This window comes from Labrus mixtus, chromosome 24 (assembly GCF_963584025.1).
Source record: "Labrus mixtus chromosome 24, fLabMix1.1, whole genome shotgun sequence".
NCBI classification, from domain to species: domain Eukaryota; kingdom Metazoa; phylum Chordata; class Actinopteri; order Labriformes; family Labridae; genus Labrus; species Labrus mixtus.
This window is the reverse complement of record NC_083635.1, coordinates 1,052,876-1,071,563: the sequence shown is the minus strand read 5'-3', so window position 1 is coordinate 1,071,563 and position 18,688 is coordinate 1,052,876. Positions and strand designations below refer to the sequence as shown.

Sequence of the window (18,688 nt, the reverse complement as noted above, 5' to 3'; positions counted from 1 at the left end):
TGCATATCTGGAATTGAAACGTCCACTGAACTAAGGAAGGGAAACATCGTCTGTCGTCTGGAGCACCCGATGAATCCAGGGGCAGGAGTCCTGGTCTCTGTCCCTGATGTACGGACGTTAATCCTCCAGCTGTGTGCTCGGCTGGTGAGTCCTCCGCTCAGACTTGAATACTATCAGAAGGGACGGGAGGGATTTCTTGGCATTAGGAGAAGAAGACGCTGAGCACGTCATGTTTCAGGTGTGTCCAGGTGTGTTCAGAGCCCCTTATATGGCAGTGTGTTGTGTCAGAGCATCTGACTCCTCCCACTGTGCTAAAGGTTTATTTCTGTAAAAATCTGGAAGCTCCACACATTTAAAAATCTTCACACCATGTCAAGTCTCAAAGGCTTGTTCCTATTGGTTAATCATGAGCCCCCTGCTCTGATTGGTTAATCCCCTGCTTTGCACGCTGCAGAGTCCTGAGCACCGAGTAACCACGACGATGAGTGAGTTTAGTCCCAGCGTCCGTCAGCTGCAAACAGCTGTGTGTCCCAGTAATCGTCGCCGGGTGTGTGTCTGTGGTGTGTGTGGTGCTTCCTGCAGTGTGTGTGTGCAGGGGAGACTGTGTGTCAGTCCATCTCCAGGTCCATCAGCTTGTTCCGAGAGCGAGGAGTGTGTGTCGTGTTTCTGCAGCAGCACTGAGCACACACGAGCCCGAGGACCAGAGAGAAGACACCTACACCTGGAGACAGTGGGGAGAGGGTTAGCTTCTATGCTAATGCTAATGAGAAGACACCTACACCTGGAGACAATGGGGACAGGGTTAGCTTCTATGCTAATGAGAACACACCTACACCTGGAGACAATGGGGACTGGGTTAGCTTCTATGCTGATGAGAAGACACCTACACCTGGAGACAGTGGGGACTGGGTTAGCTTATATGCTAATGAGAAGACAACTACACCTGGAGACAATGGGGACTGGGTTAGCTTATATGCTAATGCTAATGAGAAGACAACTACACCTGGAGACATAGGGGACTGGGTTAGCTTCTATGCTTATATCTGCTGCAGTATGAACTTAACTAAATGAACGTGGAACATAATCTGCCTGGAAACAGGAGCACGCTGCATGTTGATTGGTTAACAAGTTTGTTAGCATGCTAACACGGCGTGTAACATGAGGAGGTGTTAGCTTACCTACTGACGCTGACACACCGTATAACAGAGGTAACTTCAGAGACTCCCACACTGAGAGAGGGAGAGAGGGAGAGAGGGAGGGGAGAACATCATGTAGAGGAGCAGGAAGTCAGACATGCTTATCTTGGACCTATGCTAAGCTAACATTCACTCAGGTATAAAACACGTCCACGTCTTTTCCTGTTGAGTTAGGAGCACTTCATCTTCCAATCACAGAATCCCTCTCACTTCTTTCCTTCAGACCGAGACACGAGTGTTGATATTATTTAACTGTTAAAAAAAGACCTCAGATTAGGCCCCTCCCCCACAACCTGAGCTATTAACCACGCCCCCATTACACTAACGAGCCATTAACAGATTTAAACTACATTTATTTATCAGGTGAGAAAGAGGAGAAGAAGGCGTTTGTGAACTCACCTGCAAACTTGACGGTGAGGAAGACTCGTGATGACATCAGCTCTGCAGCCTGAGTCCATGCACCTGTGGAGGCCGACAGGTACCAGGGCGTGGCCACGCAGTGATACTCTCCACTGTCACTGAACACACAGAGAGAGAGCGAGAGAGAGAGAGAGAGAGAGAGAGAGAGTAAGAATGGTTTGATGATGGATTTAAAGAAACACACACACACAGGTGTAACACACTCACCTGTCCTGCGTGCCGTGGATGTTCAGCTGGTAGGTGTGCGTGTCTTTACGTTCGACGGAAACGTCGCTGGATGAGTTTCGAGCGTCCTTCCTCAACACACCGAAACGGTCCACGCTCGCCACTTGAGTGGTTGTCTGACCGCCACGGAGACGAGTGAAAAACCAACGCACCTCGTACGCTAGGTCATCTGAGAGAGAGAGAGAGAGAGAGAGAGAGGGAGAGAGAGAGAGACAGAGAGAGAGAGAGACAGAGGTGAGAACAGGTGATCAGGGGAGTTCACCAATGAGCCTCTAACTGTAAAATTGAAGCTCACAGCGCCCGCTACAGGTCAAAGATGGTCAGTTCATGTGAGAAATAAAGTCTATTTATATACGACCTTTCAAAATAAAAGAAGACAAGACATCAAATACAAAAAATGTCTGAAAATTAAATAGAAAAAATAAACATGTTTAGACACCATGACATCATCATCAAATAAACCTACAGTTAAACACACACGTGATACTGCACTTATTACATCCTGAAAACTACAGAAAGACTGAGAGTTATTTTTAGATACAGAGTGAGAGCGTTAATATCACTGTGATGATTCAAGAACAAAAGAACACACACACACACTGACACACACACTGATAAAAACAGAGATACAGACTCGTGACATAAAAAAAAGAGACGAGATGGGAAAAAGAAAAACAGCGACAGGAGATGTAATCTGAGCAACGGGAGCGGGCGAGCGAGTTTATTATTTCCAAGAGGAGAGAGAGAGAGAACAGAAACTAGTCATTAGTGTGTCAGCGAGAGAGAGACTATTAACGCTGCAACTCCTCCACACACAACGACACAATAAAAACCCCATGAAGTGTGACTCACACTGTGTCATTAACACACACACACACACACACACACACACACACACACACAAAGAGAACATTTGTCGAGCGAGAGTCTGATGAGAAACAATGATGCTGCTGATGATGAAGATGATGGAGAGAGTTTAATGAATCACAGTGAACATCTCTGCTCACTAATGGATTTAATATTCTGCATTAACAGGCACAGGCACGCACACACGCACACACACACACACACACACAGTAAGCCGTTAAAATCAGTGAATGGATAGATTTCATCAGTGTTTCCACTCAGAGGTCCTAAAAACAGAGACATAAACTCAGATATCTCAGAGTTCTTCTTAAACTCTGTGTCTTAAACTCAGATATAGACAGAGAGAGAATCAGAGATATAGACAGATTCTCTATCTATATCTCTGATTCTCTGAGATCCCTGTGATGAAAGACTCGTCCTCTCTTTTAATCTCTGATGCAGCGTCTCTCTCTCTCTCTCTGGATTCATCTTTTAACTCGTCACCACGACGACATCGCACCAAATCAGATCGTCTGATCCTCAATTAACGTGCGAGATGCTGTTCAGTGAGAGGACGTTGATTCAGACTGAACATCTAGTTTAGCATTAATCTCACTCTTAGTATGGGACCAGTTTTTAATTCAGCGTGTCCCCGGGGCTGATAACACATCCACTCAGAAAACTTTCAGTCCATGCTAAAGGTTAGTTTGATCTGTCGCACTGAAGTCTGAGCAACAAAGATCAGAGTTTAAACTTTACAACACACGACGGAAATCACATGAAGAAAGAATCATTCCTCTTCAGTGGAGTCAGAAGAAGCCCCATCCTCATTGTTATATTTAACCAAAGAGAGGAAGACGAGGAGGAAGAGGAAAGACGAGGAGGAAGAAGAGGAAGACGAGGAGGAAGAGGAAAGACGAGGAGGAAGAGGAAAGGCGAGGAGGAAGAGGAAAGGCGAGGAGGAAGAGGAAAGATGAGGAGGAAGAGGAAGGCGAGGAAGACTAAGAGGAAATACGAGGAGGAAGAGGAAGACGAGGAGGAAGAGGAAAGGCGAGGAGGAAGAGGAAAGACGAGGAGGAAGAGGAAGACAAAGAGGAAGACGAGGAGGAAGAGGAAAGACAAGGAGGAAGACGAGCAGGAAGAGGAAAGAGGAGGAGGAAGAGGAAGACAAGGAGGAAGAGGAAGGCGAGGACGAAGAGGAAAGAGGAGGAGGAAGAAGAGGAAAGACGAGGAGAAAGAGGAAGGCGAAGAGGAAGGCGAAGAGGAAGACGAGGAGAAAGAGGAAGACGAAGAGGAAGATGAGGAGGAAGAGGAAAACAAAGAGGAAGAGGATGATGATCATGATGAAGAAACACGAGGACAGCAAGGGGTATAAAGAAAATGAGCCGAGAGTCCATTCAACCAGAGAGGAGGAAACACGAAGTGACACTAAGTGAGGGGTGAACGGGTCGACTGACCACACACACACACACACACACACACACACACACACACACACACACACACCCCCCCCCCCGCAGACTCACTGAGCAGAATCAGCTGATGACTAACACTCATATCGCTCTGATGTTTGCTCAGTTTGTTCTTCAGTGTAGAGCTGCAGTTAACAGAACACTTTGAAGGACTCTTTCTTTTTGTGAATGAATTAAAATCTTTCAGTTAATCTTGATCCGGACATCATGGATGTCTCACGTTAGGCCCCACCCCCAAAGCCTGAAATATGACTATAACCACACCTCCATTACACTAATGAGCCATTAAAATATTTACATTAAGCTCGACAACATTCTTCCTTTTACACTTTTAGATGGCACACATTTTAAAATCATACAATCTCTGTCTCTATGCAGACGATGGTGTGAGCTCTGTTTCTACGCAGACGATGTTGTGAGCTCTGTCTCTACGCAGACGATGTTGTGAGCTCTGTCTCTACGCAGACGATGTTGTGAGCTCTGTCTCTACGCAGACGATGTTGTGAGCTCTGTCTCTACGCAGACAATGTTGTGAGCTCTGTCTCTAAGCAGACAATGTTGTGAGCTCTGTCTCTAAGCAGACGATGTTGTGAGCTCTATCTCTAAGCAGATTATCTGTGAGCTCTAGCCGGTTATCCAGACAAGATAACTGAATTTATCTGTTTCTCTGATAAATGTAAATCTAGAGGATAAATGCTTTTAATATTTTAAACTGTGTAAAAAACTGAAACATTAAGAGTAAACAAACTGTAATAATCGTCAGGTATCTGTTGGAGGGAGCAGTTTGTTTTTATTTCTGAGTAAAGATTCTGTTTAAGAGTAAAAACAACAAACAACATATTTCTAACTGTTTATCGGCACAGACATTCTATTCTGACAGGATGCTTTTTATCTTTTTTTTTTCTTATATAGTCACATCAGTGAGAGCCGACAGTCTGCAGGTGTGTGAGTGTGGTTTAGGTAGGTGCGTGAGTGTGTGTGTGTGTGTGTCAACCCTTCGTTAATGATCAAAGACACAAGTTTGCATAAATCTGCAGGACTGACGCGTGAACCCGACTCTCTCAAATGAGAAACTGAGTGAGCTGCCATTTTTGTTTCTTTGTTCCTGGCACACACACACACACACACACATATCTCCACAAACATCCCTGATAAAGAATAACTCCCCCCCCCCCCACCCAGAATCTCCCCCCCAGCTGTTCCTTCAACCCGTCACCCCCCTCATGAACTCGTGAACTCACCCCCCACCCCCGACACTCAGAGATAAACTTCAGGCTCAGATTACACACTGAACAGAGTGAGTGTGTGTGCTGCTCCATGTCAACCCTCTCGTCTGTGTCTCTGAGTGTGAATAAAAGATCAAACTGACGACCCAGCAGTGTGTGTGTTTGTGTTTGGACACAAACACACACACACTCACTCAAAGTTAGGAAAAACAGAACTTTAAAGGTTTCTAAAGACAGAAATGTAAAGGTAACATAAAACTGGCCACTACCAACAGCTCCCTTAAAAAGGCCACATGAAGGGTTCCCTAAAACAGACACTAACCACAGCTACATCAGACAAGCACACTTACTCACACTAGGCCCAGTTGCCCTGACTGCCCCCCCCCATCCCAAGTCCCGAGACCCAACCAGACCTGAGCATGGGTCCCTCTAGTACATACATCATCATGCTATTTAAAGGATAGTTAGATTTCCCAAAAACCTCAGAGTTCTTGTAGGTTTCATCACAGAGAAAGGGTACCTTAACACGAAAAAGAGAGCTATTAAGAACAGACTGAGAGAGGAAGAGGAAGAGGAGGAAGAGGAGGAGGAGGAGGATGAAGGTGAAACGGCTCTCCTGTCTGAGCTCATAAAACCAAAATGGCCGTCTGTGGAAATGAAGGCGTGTGATTGGATGAATCCCTGAGGAGAATCTGAGAGTAAAACACGGCAATTACACACACAGCGTCTAATGAAACGGTGTGTATTCTCTCAGTGTGTGTTTGTGTGTGTGTTAGCACGTTCTCGCTCTGTAGAGTGAAACACTAACCGAATTAAAGCTTGTCGTCCTCCACAGAAACAGAACACATTTTCTTTGAGTGAGTTTAAAACCTCCTGATTGATTGAACATGTTGGATTAGACACTATAATACACAATAAACACTACACACACTGCACACAAAATACAGTGTGTGTGTGTGTGTGTGTGTGTGTGTGTGTGTGTAGTGTACGCAGTGTTGAGGAGTACTTTAAAACTACTAAATATTTGAATCTGTTTTTACCGAGTGACACAATGATCAACATCTCTACAGGTCCCTACTGAGCGCGCTCAGAACTCCTGCTCAACACTTTCATCTGTGTGTGTGTCTAAATGTGTGTGTGTTAAAATGTGTTTTTTTAAATGTGTGTGTGTGTTTAAATGTGTGTGTTAAAGTGTGGAGCTAATGGACTGAATATGACGTTTTCAATTTGGTTTAACTGTCTCCTCTTCTCTCTTGATGGTCGTGTTGGTTTGATGGTCGTGTTGGTTTGATGGTCGTGTTGGTTTGTTGGTCGTGTTGGTTTGATGGTCGTGTTGGTTTGATGGTCGTGTTGGTTTGATGGTTGTGTTGGTTGGTTTGATGGTCGTGTTGGTTTGTTTGATGGTTGTGTTGGTTTGTTTGATGGTCGTGTTGGTTTGATGGTTGTGTTGGTTTGTTTGTTGGTCGTGTTGGTTTGATGGTCGTGTTGGTTTGATGGTTGTGTTGGTTTGATGGTCGTGTTGGTTTGATGGTCGTGTTGGTTTGATGGTTGTGTTGGTTTGATGGTCGTGTTGGTTTGATGGTCGTGTTGGTTTGATGGTCGTGTTGGTTTGATGGTTGTGTTGGTTGGTTTGATGGTCGTGTTGGTTTGTTGGTCGTGCTGGATCAGTCTGATGGTCGTGTTGGTTTGATGGTTGTGTTGGTTGGTTTGATGGTTGTGTTGGTTTGATGGTCGTGTTGGTTTGTTGGTCGTGCTGGATCAGTCTGATGGTCGTGTTGGTTTGATGGTCGTGTTGGTTTGATGGTTGTGTTGGTTGGTTTGATGGTCGTGTTGGTTTGATGGTCGTGTTGGTTTGATGGTTGTGTTGGTTTGTTGGTCGTGCTGGATCAGTCTGATGGTCGTGTTGGTTTGATGGTCGTGTTGGTTTGATGGTCGTGTTGGTTTGATGGTCGTGTTGGTTGGTTTGATGGTCGTGTTGGTTTGTTGGTCGTGCTGGATCGGTCTGATGGTCGTGTTGGTTTGATGGTCGTGTTGGTTTGATGGTCGTGTTGGTTTGATGGTTGTGTTGGTTGGTTTGATGGTCGTGTTGGTTTGTTGGTCGTGCTGGATCGGTCTGATGGTTGTGTTGGTTTGATGGTCGTGTTGGTTTGATGGTCGTGTTGGTTTGATGGCCGTGTTGGTTGGTTTGATGGTCGTGTTGGTTTGTTGGTCGTTTTGGTTTGATGGTCGTGTTGGTTTGATGGTCGTGTTGGTTGGTTTGATGGTCGTGTTGGTTTGATGGTCGTGTTGGTTTCATGGTCGTGTTGGTTTGATGGCCGTGTCGGTTGGTTTGATGGTCGTGTTGGTTGGTTTGATGGTTGTGTTGGTTTGATGGTTGTGTTGGTTGGTTTGATGGTCGTGTTGGTTTGATGGTCGTGTTGGTTTGATGGTTGTGTTGGTTTGATGGTTGTGTTGGTTGGTGTGATGGTCGTGTTGGTTTGATGGTTGTGTTGGTCTGATGGTCGTGTTGGTTTGATGGTCGTGTTGGTTGGTTTGATGGTCGTGTTGGTTTGATGGTCGTGTTGGTTTGATGGTTGGTTTGATGGTCGTGTTGGTTTGATGGTCGTGTTGGTTGTTTGATGGTCGTGTTGGTTTGATGGTCGTGTTGGTTGGTTTGATGGTCGTGTTGGTTTGATGGTTGTGTTGGTTTGATGGTTGTGTTGGTTGGTTTGATGGTCGTGTTGGTTGGTTTGATGGTCGTGTTGGTTTGATGGTTGTGTTGGTTTGTTTGATGGTCGTGTTGGTTTGATGGTCGTGTTGGTTTGTTGGTCATGCTGGATCGGTCTGATGGTCGTGTTGGTTGGTCTGATGGTCGTGTTGGTTGGTCTGATGGTCGTGTTGGTTGGTCTGATGGTCGTGTTGGTCTGATGGTCGTGTTGGTTGGTCTGATGGTCGTGTTGGTTGGTCTGATGGTCGTGTTGGTTTGATGGTCGTGTTGGTTTGATGGTTGGTTTGATGGTCGTGTTGGTTTGTTGGTCGTGCTGGATCGGTCTGATGGTCGTGTTGGTTTGATGTTCGTGTTGGTTTGATGGTCGTGTTGGTTTGATGGTTGTGTTGGTTGGTTTGATGGTTGTGTTGGTTTGATGGTTGTGTTGGTTTGATGGTTGTGTTGGTTTGATGGTTGTGTTGGTTGGTCTGATGGTTGTGTTGGTTTGATGGTTGTGTTGGTTTGATGGTCGTGTTGGTTGGTTTGATGGTTGTGTTGGTTTGTTTGATGGTTGTGTTGGTTGGTTTGATGGTTGTGTTGGTTTGATGGTTGTGTTGGTTTGTTTGATGGTCGTGTTGGTTTGATGGTCGTGCTGGATCAGTCTGATAGTCGTGCTGGTTGGTTTCATGGGTGTCTGTCACCACAAACAGTTAATGATACAGTGTGTGTGTGTGTGTGTGTGTGTGTGTGTGTGTGTGTGTGTAGTGTACGCAGTGTTGAGGAGTACTTTAAAACTACTAAATATTTGAATCTGTTTTTACCGAGTGACACAATGATCAACATCTCTACAGGTCCCTACTGAGCGCGCTCAGAACTCCTGCTCAACACTTTCATCTGTGTGTGTGTGTGTCTAAATGTGTGTGTGTTAAAATGTGTTTTTTTAAATGTGTGTGTGTGTGTTTAAATGTGTGTGTTAAAGTGTGGAGCTAATGGACTGAATATGACGTTTTCAATTTGGTTTAACTGTCTCCTCTTCTCTCTTGTTGGTCGTGCTGGATCGGTCTGATGGTTGTGTTGGTTTGATGGTCGTGTTGGTTTGATGGTCGTGTTGGTTTGATGGTCGTGTTGGTTTGTTGGTCGTTTTGGTTTGATGGTCGTGTTGGTTTGATGGTCGTGTTGGTTGGTTTGATGGTCGTGTTGGTTTCATGGTCGTGTTGGTTTCATGGCCGTGTTGGTTTGATGGTCGTGTTGGTTTGATGGTTGTGTTGGTTTGATGGTTGTGTTGGTTTGATGGTCGTGTTGGTTTGATGGTCGTGTTGGTTTGATGGTCGTGTTGGTTGGTTTGATGGTCGTGTTGGTTTGATGGTCGTGTTGGTTTGATGGTCGTGTTGGTTTGATGGTCGTGTTGGTTTGATGGTTGTGTTGGTTTGATGGTCGTGTTGGTTTGATGGTTGTGTTGGTTTGATGGTCGTGTTGGTTTGATGGTTGTGTTGGTTTGATGGTCGTGTTGGTTGGTTTGATGGTTGTGTTGGTTTGATGGTTGTGTTGGTTTGTTTGATGGTTGTGTTGGTTGGTTTGATGGTTGTGTTGGTTTGATGGTTGTGTTGGTTTGATGGTTGTGTTGGTTTGTTTGATGGTCGTGTTGGTTTGATGGTCGTGCTGGATCAGTCTGATAGTCGTGCTGGTTGGTTTCATGGGTGTCTGTCACCACAAACAGTTAATGATACAGTGTGTGTGTGTGTGTGTGTGTGTGTGTGTGTGTGTGTGTGTGTGTGTGTAGTGTACGCAGTGTTGAGGAGTACTTTAAAACTACTAAATATTTGAATCTGTTTTTACCGAGTGACACAATGATCAACATCTCTACAGGTCCCTACTGAGCGCGCTCAGAACTCCTGCTCAACACTTTCATCTGTGTGTGTGTGTCTAAATGTGTGTGTGTTAAAATGTGTTTTTTTAAATGTGTGTGTGTGTGTTTAAATGTGTGTGTTAAAGTGTGGAGCTAATGGACTGAATATGACGTTTTCAATTTGGTTTAACTGTCTCCTCTTCTCTCTTGTTGGTCGTGCTGGATCGGTCTGATGGTTGTGTTGGTTTGATGGTCGTGTTGGTTTGATGGTTGTGTTGGTTTGATGGTTGTGTTGGTTTGATGGTCGTGTTGGTTTCATGGTCGTGTTGGTTTCATGGCCGTGTCGGTTGGTTTGATGGTTGTGTTGGTTTGATGGTTGTGTTGGTTGGTTTGATGGTCGTGTTGGTTTGATGGTTGTGTTGGTTGGTCTGATGGTTGTGTTGGTTTGATGGTTGTGTTGGTTTGATGGTTGTGTTGGTTGGTCTGATGGTTGTGTTGGTTTGATGGTCGTGTTGGTTTGTTGGTCGTGCTGGATCGGTCTGATGGTCGTGTTGGTTTGATGGTCGTGTTGGTTTGATGGTTGGTTTGATGGTCGTGTTGGTTTGATGGTCGTGTTGGTTTGATGGTCGTGTTGGTTGGTTTGATGGTCGTGTTGGTTTGATGGTCGTGTTGGTTTGATGGTCGTGTTGGTTTGATGGTCGTGTTGGTTGGTTTGATGGTTGTGTTGGTTTGATGGTTGTGTTGGTTTGTTTGATGGTTGTGTTGGTTGGTTTGATGGTTGTGTTGGTTTGATGGTTGTGTTGGTTTGTTTGATGGTCGTGTTGGTTTGATGGTCGTGCTGGATCAGTCTGATAGTCGTGCTGGTTGGTTTCATGGGTGTGTCACCACAAACAGTTAATGATACAGTGTGTGTGTGTGTGTGTGTGTGTGTAGTGTACGCAGTGTTGAGGAGTACTTTAAAACTACTAAATATTTGAATCTGTTTTTACCGAGTGACACAATGATCAACATCTCTACAGGTCCCTACTGAGCGCGCTCAGAACTCCTGCTCAACACTTTCATCTGTGTGTGTGTGTCTAAATGTGTGTGTGTTAAAATGTGTTTTTTTAAATGTGTGTGTGTGTGTTTAAATGTGTGTGTTAAAGTGTGGAGCTAATGGACTGAATATGACGTTTTCAATTTGGTTTAACTGTCTCCTCTTCTCTCTTGTTGGTCGTGCTGGATCGGTCTGATGGTTGTGTTGGTTTGATGGTCGTGTTGGTTTGATGGTCGTGTTGGTTTGATGGTCGTGTTGGTTTGATGGTCGTTTTGGTTTGATGGTCGTGTTGGTTTGATGGTCGTGTTGGTTGGTTTGATGGTCGTGTTGGTTGGTTTGATGGTCGTGTTGGTTTCATGGTCGTGTTGGTTTCATGGCCGTGTCGGTTGGTTTGATGGTCGTGTTGGTTGGTTTGATGGTTGTGTTGGTTTGATGGTCGTGTTGGTTTGATGGTCGTGTTGGTTTGTTGGTCGTTTTGGTTTGATGGTCGTGTTGGTTTGATGGTCGTGTTGGTTGGTTTGATGGTCGTGTTGGTTGGTTTGATGGTCGTGTTGGTTTCATGGTCATGTTGGTTTCATGGCCGTGTCGGTTGGTTTGATGGTCGTGTTGGTTGGTTTGATGGTTGTGTTGGTTTGATGGTTGTGTTGGTTTGATGGTTGTGTTGGTTTGATGGTTGTGTTGGTTGGTTTGATGGTTGTGTTGGTTTGATGGTTGTGTTGGTTGGTTTGATGGTTGTGTTGGTTTGATGGTTGTGTTGGTTTGATGGTTGTGTTGGTTGGTTTGATGGTTGTGTTGGTGTGATGGTCGTGTTGGTTTGATGGTTGTGTTGGTTTGATGGTTGTGTTGGTTTGATGGTCGTGTTGGTTGGTCTGATGGTCGTGTTGGTTTGATGGTCGTGTTGGTTGGTTTGATGGTCGTGTTGGTTTGATGGACGTGTTGGTTTGATGGTTGGTTTGATGGTCGTGTTGGTTTGATGGTCGTGTTGGTTTGATGGTCGTGTTGGTTGGTTTGATGGTTGTGTTGGTTTGATGGTCGTGTTGGTTTGATGGTCGTGTTGGTTTGATGGTCGTGTTGGTTTGATGGTCGTGTTGGTTTGATGGTCGTGTTGGTTTGATGGTTGTGTTGGTTGGTTTGATGGTCGTGTTGGTTGGTTTGATGGTCGTGTTGGTTTGATGGTTGTGTTGGTTTGTTTGATGGTCGTGTTGGTTTGATGGTTGTGTTGGTTGGTTTGATGGTCGTGTTGGTTTGTTGGTCGTGCTGGATCGGTCTGATGGTCGTGTTGGTTTGATGGTCGTGTTGGTTTGATGGTTGGTTTGATGGTCGTGTTGGTTTGATGGTTGTGTTGGTTGGTTTGATGGTCGTGCTGGATCGGTCTGATGGTTGTGTTGGTTTGATGTTCGTGTTGGTTTGATGGTCGTGTTGGTTTGATGGTTGTGTTGGTTGGTTTGATGGTTGTGTTGGTTTGATGGTTGTGTTGGTTTGATGGTTGTGTTGGTTGGTCTGATGGTTGTGTTGGTTTGTTGGTCGTGCTGGATCGGTCTGATGGTCGTGTTGGTTTGATGGTCGTGTTGGTTTGATGGTTGGTTTGATGGTCGTGTTGGTTTGATGGTCGTGTTGGTTTGATGGTCGTGTTGGTTGGTTTGATGGTCGTGTTGGTTTGATGGTCGTGTTGGTTTGATGGTTGTGTTGGTTTGTTTGATGGTCGTGTTGGTTTGTTTGATGGTCGTGCTGGATCAGTCTGATAGTCGTGCTGGTTGGTTTCATGGGTGTCTGTCACCACAAACAGTTAATGAAGTGAGAATCTCATCACCTCTTCCTCGCTCTTCACCTCCTCCTCCTCCTCCTCTTCTCTTTGGGAAACTTTTCATGCTGTTCTCAAGCCTCCTCTATTCACCCTCCTCTCCGCTCTCTCTCTTTAACAATCTGTTTCTCTCCCTCCATTCACTCCCCCCTCCTTTCTCTACTCTCCATCTATTCTTCCACCACCTCGTTCTGTCTCTGCGGCCGGCTAACGGAGCGTGAGATTGGCTAATTAACGGCTGCCTGTCGGCGCTGCAAAGACAGCTGGGTAATTTGGTGAGAGCTAAGAGAAGGGGGGGAGGATGTATCGTTGTATTTCTTAGACAGTTATTTTAAAGAAGCAGGTGTTCTTCACCTGTCTGCTTTTGCTCTGACACACATGTCTGCAGGTTATTTTAATATGAATTGATCTTATAGAGAGTGTTCAGAGACGTGATGATGAAGAGATTGATGAGATCATGTCAGCAGAATCCAGAGATTTAATGACAATAATCCTCAGGGATAAGGGACGCTGGAATAACTCCATCAGGAGGAGGCTTCTAAGAAACGTCAGGAAACCTTACAAGTGAAGGTTTTTAACATGGACCATCACAGGACACAAGATGAGCAATCTCAGTAACAACATGAATTTCATTCTGATTTGAATGATCTTTATCCACACTTTGATCTGTCGAGGAAGGGAGCCAGAAAATTCAAGACCTTTTCACTCAGTAAAAAAACTGAAGAAAGAAAAACAGAGCGAGACGTTCACAAGAGACAGTACTGTTATTTAGAAATACGACAACAAGAGACACACTGACACACACACTGAAACACACACACACACAGACACACACACCAGTGTTTCCCCTACCATTATATTGGGGGGGGGGGGACCAATAATGGTCAGGGAAAGAAGTCATTTAAGGATACCTTTCCGATAGAAAAAGACATCTGTCATTAAAAGTAACACATGAACACCAAGATTCCTTCAAGTGTTTGTGTCGTCGTGTCGCCGTGTCCCCAGCCCCCCAACGCTGTAAACCTAGGGGAAACACTGCACACACACAGAAACACACTGACACAAACTCTGCAACAACATGCCAGTCATTCCTGTGTAACAGAGTATGTGTGTGCATGCTGCAGCATGCTGCGATAACACACACACAGACACACACAAACAGGTACAAAGGTTCTGTTTTATTGTACAATATTCAGCCACACCCAACATTAACACACTAGACTCGAGTAATTGTGTGTGTGTACCTTTAGTCAACTGGTTTCTTTTAACAATGTGTCATTACCCATTACCCATAATTCCTCTGTGTGTGACTCGCTCAGTGGCTCCCTGTACGGCAGAAAATCTGAATCCAACCAAACAATTGTATTTTGTAATTGTATTTATACTATCACTGAGAGGAGGGTGTCTGTGTGTCTTTAAAATGTGTTGGTGTGTGTTACTTCAACCACCTCCAGCTGTAATCTGTGATGACTGAGTCAGTGTGTGTGTGTGTGTGTGTTGACGGCGCGTTGAAGTGAGTCAGAGCGACAAAGTGGACACAAGACAGACTGCTAGTCAGAGTTTACCTACAGACACATTAAACACACACACACACCCTCCTGAGTCATGGGGCGTGCAGCGAGTGCCCGGGGATCAGAGTGATGATGAACAGAGAAGAGGTTCTTCGTCTCTACTCATCAGTCTCACTGCTCCACCGACAGGATGATAGCTAGGACAGCTGCACATAAGCTGAGAGCTAACTCGTGTTAGCATTGTAGCTGGCGAACCAGAAGACACACCCCCTGCGCACACACCCTGCGCACACTCTTCATCTGGATCTCTGAGATGGTTTTTGACTCCCTCGTTTATCTCTATGGTAGAATCAGACACAAATAGTGAACATGTTTCACTTTGTGTCTGGTTTACTAATAAATATCAGAGTGATCACTCTCGCTGAGGTGTTGATAAAGGATCTCTGTGCAGGAGGATTTATTCTTTCTTTATTTATTAAAGGCAAGCTGTGAATATGAGAGCATGCGCACACACACACACAAACAGCCTGCAGCCTCACACCGATGCTGCTGCCAGGGAACATGTTTAAATCATACACACACACACAAACAGAGAAGTGTTTGTGTGTGAGTGTGTTATATCTTATGGAAAACACATGTTTACCAGCAGATAGAGAGAGAGAGAGGGGTGAGGACAGATGGAGGAGAAGAGGATGGTAACACCACAGATGGATTCTATAGGAGGAAGAGGAGGAGGAGGAGGAGGAAGAGGAAGAGAAGAAGGAGCTGTATCTGAATTACACTCTCTGTTCAGTGTGTGTGTGTGTGTGTGTGCCTACCTGTCTTGGGTGATGATCCTGACACGCTCAGTGAACACTCCATCTTGGCCGTCTCCCAGGGGTACACTGTGCTGGCGTCTGATTGGATGGCGATGGCGAAGGAGGGGCCTGAAGCAAGAACACATGAGCAGGAGTAAGTTTTGAAAAATTGGAGTAGCTCTCTTTTTTAATTTTTTATTTGTATAGCGTCAACTCATAACAAGTGTTATCTCAGGACACTTTACAAAAAGCAGGTAAAAGACCTTACTCTTTGTTATCCCTCGCTTCATGCAAGCTCCGCCCTATTCTCCAAATATGGTCACTTCCTTTTTAGTAAACAGTCTGCAGACGTGACTCTAAAAAGCTCCAACAGCACGATCACGGCCTAGAGGTTAAATGTCAGTGACTGCAGAACCAACTTGCAGCCCCCATCTGTCATTCAAAGAAGCCACGCCCCCTAATTCTACATCCTTTAAGCTGACTCACTGCAGGAGACAGACTCTAGTGGACACTGGAGGAACTGCAGCTGTAAAGTTAGACATTTTACATTTTTTCACGACTATATAAAAACATTATAAACACATAAACAAACGGTCATTTTTCTGAACCGTTAAAACAGAGTCTTTTATTTTGAAAATTAACCGGATGTTTTTATGTTGCATCTGTGTCTGACTTCCTGTCCCACTTGTTCTTTTCTGTGTTAAATTGATGCGGAGAATGAAAACGGAGACGGACCAGACACGCCCCGCGCCTAACCCTAACCCAACTCTGGCAGAAGGGGCTCATGGGTAATGTAGTTTAAAGTCGAATGTGAACAAAATCTTCAGGATAAACTGATGCTTATGTTCGAGGAAATCCTCAAATAACATCTAAAAATAGAAATATGTCAGCAGCTCTTTACTTGAGAACACACACACACACACACACACATTACACACTTATCCACCCACACACACACTAATGATCACACACACTTCCTCCTCCACAGTGATAATGACAACAGCACAGACACTAATAATGTGTAATAAATAAACTCACACACACCTTAAGACCTCTGCGACACACACACACACACACACACACACACTGGCCTACTTTACTGTCTTTGATCTGAGGGGGGAGGAAGGATGGAGGGGGACAAGGAGAGAAAGGAGGTGAAGGGGACTGGGGAGAGGAGAAGGGTGAGGAAACAAGGAGAGGGGTGAGGAGAGGTGAGCAGAGGGGTGAGGAGAGGAGTGAGGTGAGGAGAGGAGGTGAGAGAGGAGAGGAGTTGAGGAAACAAGAAGAGAGGATGGGAGAGGAGACACTGTAGGAATGGTGAGTCAGAAAAGATATATTAAAGGAGAGAGAGAGATGTTAAACTGAATGAATCAGGTTTATCCTCTCTCTCTCTCCCTGTACGACGAGCTGCAGCCGTGTGAACGCTGTGATGAGATTTGAAGGAGAACAGAGAGGATCATGGGAAACTGACGGAGGGAGGAAATAAAGAGCGAAGGACAAGATAAGAAGAAGAACTGAAAAATATATTCTCTCTCTCTCTCAGTCTCTCTCTGCCTCGCTCGCCCCTCTCTCAGGGACGTCTTCAAAGTGAAGCCCTTCGGCCAATCACTGATCTGCACCTCCGCCTCCCTGTGTGTCTTATTGTTCAAGTGTTCAAGTGTGTGTATCAGAGTGGAACATTTAGAGATGACCACACACACACACACTCTCTCTCTCTCTGTGTTCTAACCATATTAGTACATTATATTTATATAAACATTTATGAATATATATATATATATAAATGATCCAGTAATGGTTTATCTATGATTTCAATCTTTGTTGCCGTGGTAACAGGCATCGATATCTGAGACCATGTGTCCCGCTGACTTGGACTCACCGTTCTCCTGGAAGTCGATGCGGACCTTGTTGGACTCGGCGCTCGTGACTTTGGTCCAGGTGTGACCGGACTGCTGTTTAGTCCACGCCGTGATGGCACACCAATAAAAGGCCCTATCAGAGAGCTGCACGCCATTCAGCCTGAATCTGAACTCTGCCGGACCGGACTTCACCAGGACCAGACTGTCCCTGTGAGTGGACAGAAACTCAGTAATTCATTAACGTGTCAAAATAAAAGCACTCAATAATTCAGCAACGTGTCAAAATAAAAGCACTCAGTAATTAATTAATGTGTCAAAATAAAAGCACTCAGTAATGAATTAGTGCCAAAATAAAAGCACTCAATAGTTCATTAACCTGTCAAAATAAAAGTACTCAATAAATCATTAATGTGTCAAATTAAAAGAACTCAATAATTCATTAATGTATCAAAATAAAAGCACTGAACAATTAATTAATGTGTCAAAATAAAATAACTCAATTCAATAACGTATCAAAATAAAAGTACTCAGTAATTCATTAATGTATCAAAATAAAAAACTCAATAATTAATTAATGTATCAAAATAAAAGAACTCAATAATTAATTAATGTATCAAAATAAAAGTACTCAGTAATTCATTAATGTATCAAAATAAAAAAACTCAATAATTAATTAATGTATCAAAATAAAAGTACTCAGTAATTCATTAATGTATCAAAATAAAATAACTGAATAATTAATTAATGTATCAAAATAAAATAACTGAATAATTTATTAATGTATCAAAATAAAAGTACTCAGTAATTCATTAATGTATCAAAATAAAATAACTGAATAATTTATTAATGTATCAAAATAAAATAACTCAATAATTCATTAATGTATCAAAATAAAAGAACAGAGTAATTAATTAATGTGTCAAAATAAAAGCATACAGTGATTTATAAATGGAAATAAATGTGACCTGCGGGCGGGGTCTGTGGCGCCTCCGTGCTGTACCACGCTGTCAGGACTCAGAGTCATGATCGTCCTCACGGTGCTCTGCAGGCTGTCCTGTGATTGGATGAGCACAGAGTAGCCCGCCTCCCTGAGGTTCTCAGTGGACACAGTGCAACTCATCTCAAAGGTAGCGCCACCCGCCGACGCCTCGCGGACCGGCTTCGCCACAACGTTCAGAGTTGGACCTGAAACAAGAGTCACAGCATAGAAGTGAGAGAGAGAGAGAGAGAGAGAGAGAGAGAGAGAGAGAGGGGGAGAGAGAGAGAGAGGGGGAGTGAAAGAGAGAGAGAGAAAGAGAGAGAGAGGGGGGGAGAGAGAGGGGGAGTGAAAGAGAGAGAGCGAGAGAGAGAGAGCGAGAGAGAGAGAGTGTGTTCTTACGTTTGGTCGCCCAGCGTACAGTCAGCGCTGAGCTCTGATGCTCAGAACTCTTCATCAGGTCTCCCTGACTGGTCAGAGTCCATGCTGACACAGAGCACACATACTGGCCCATGTCCACCTCCTGTTGTATTAAAACACAAACATGTTCACATCATATGAGTTTCAACACAAGCTGATGACATCATGGTCTTCAGGGTTTTGACGACCGTTACTGATCCATACAAATCTGCTGTGGAAGATGAATTCTTAGGTTTTCATCTCGAAGTGGGCTGTGCCCTTTATACCAGTGTGACCAGTATACCAGTATAAAACACTAAGATTATATCCATCATGATAACAAGAGCAGCCGCCACCATGACACACTGCACGCCACCTGACAGGATTAAACC

General features: G+C 44.4%; 1 protein-coding gene across 2 annotated transcripts in view; it reads right to left on the bottom strand.

Annotated features, from left to right (window-relative positions):
• Nucleotides 1-388: 388 nt before the first annotated feature.
• ptgfrnb (prostaglandin F2 receptor inhibitor b) overlaps nt 389-18,688 on the bottom strand; it is a 38,039-nt gene continuing 19,739 nt past the window's right edge. Inside the window, exons 8-15 of one of the 2 annotated variants that reach the window (XM_061033060.1) lie at nt 18,300-18,420; nt 17,887-18,106; nt 16,942-17,129; nt 15,084-15,191; nt 1,824-2,010; nt 1,596-1,714; nt 1,179-1,229; nt 389-721 (exon numbers count right to left, since the gene is read on the bottom strand). In XM_061033060.1, coding sequence (XP_060889043.1) covers nt 609-721; nt 1,179-1,229; nt 1,596-1,714; nt 1,824-2,010; nt 15,084-15,191; nt 16,942-17,129; nt 17,887-18,106; nt 18,300-18,420 — 1,107 coding nt within the window. In that variant the 3' untranslated portion in view covers nt 389-608. The other variant, XM_061033061.1, reaches the window with a different exon arrangement.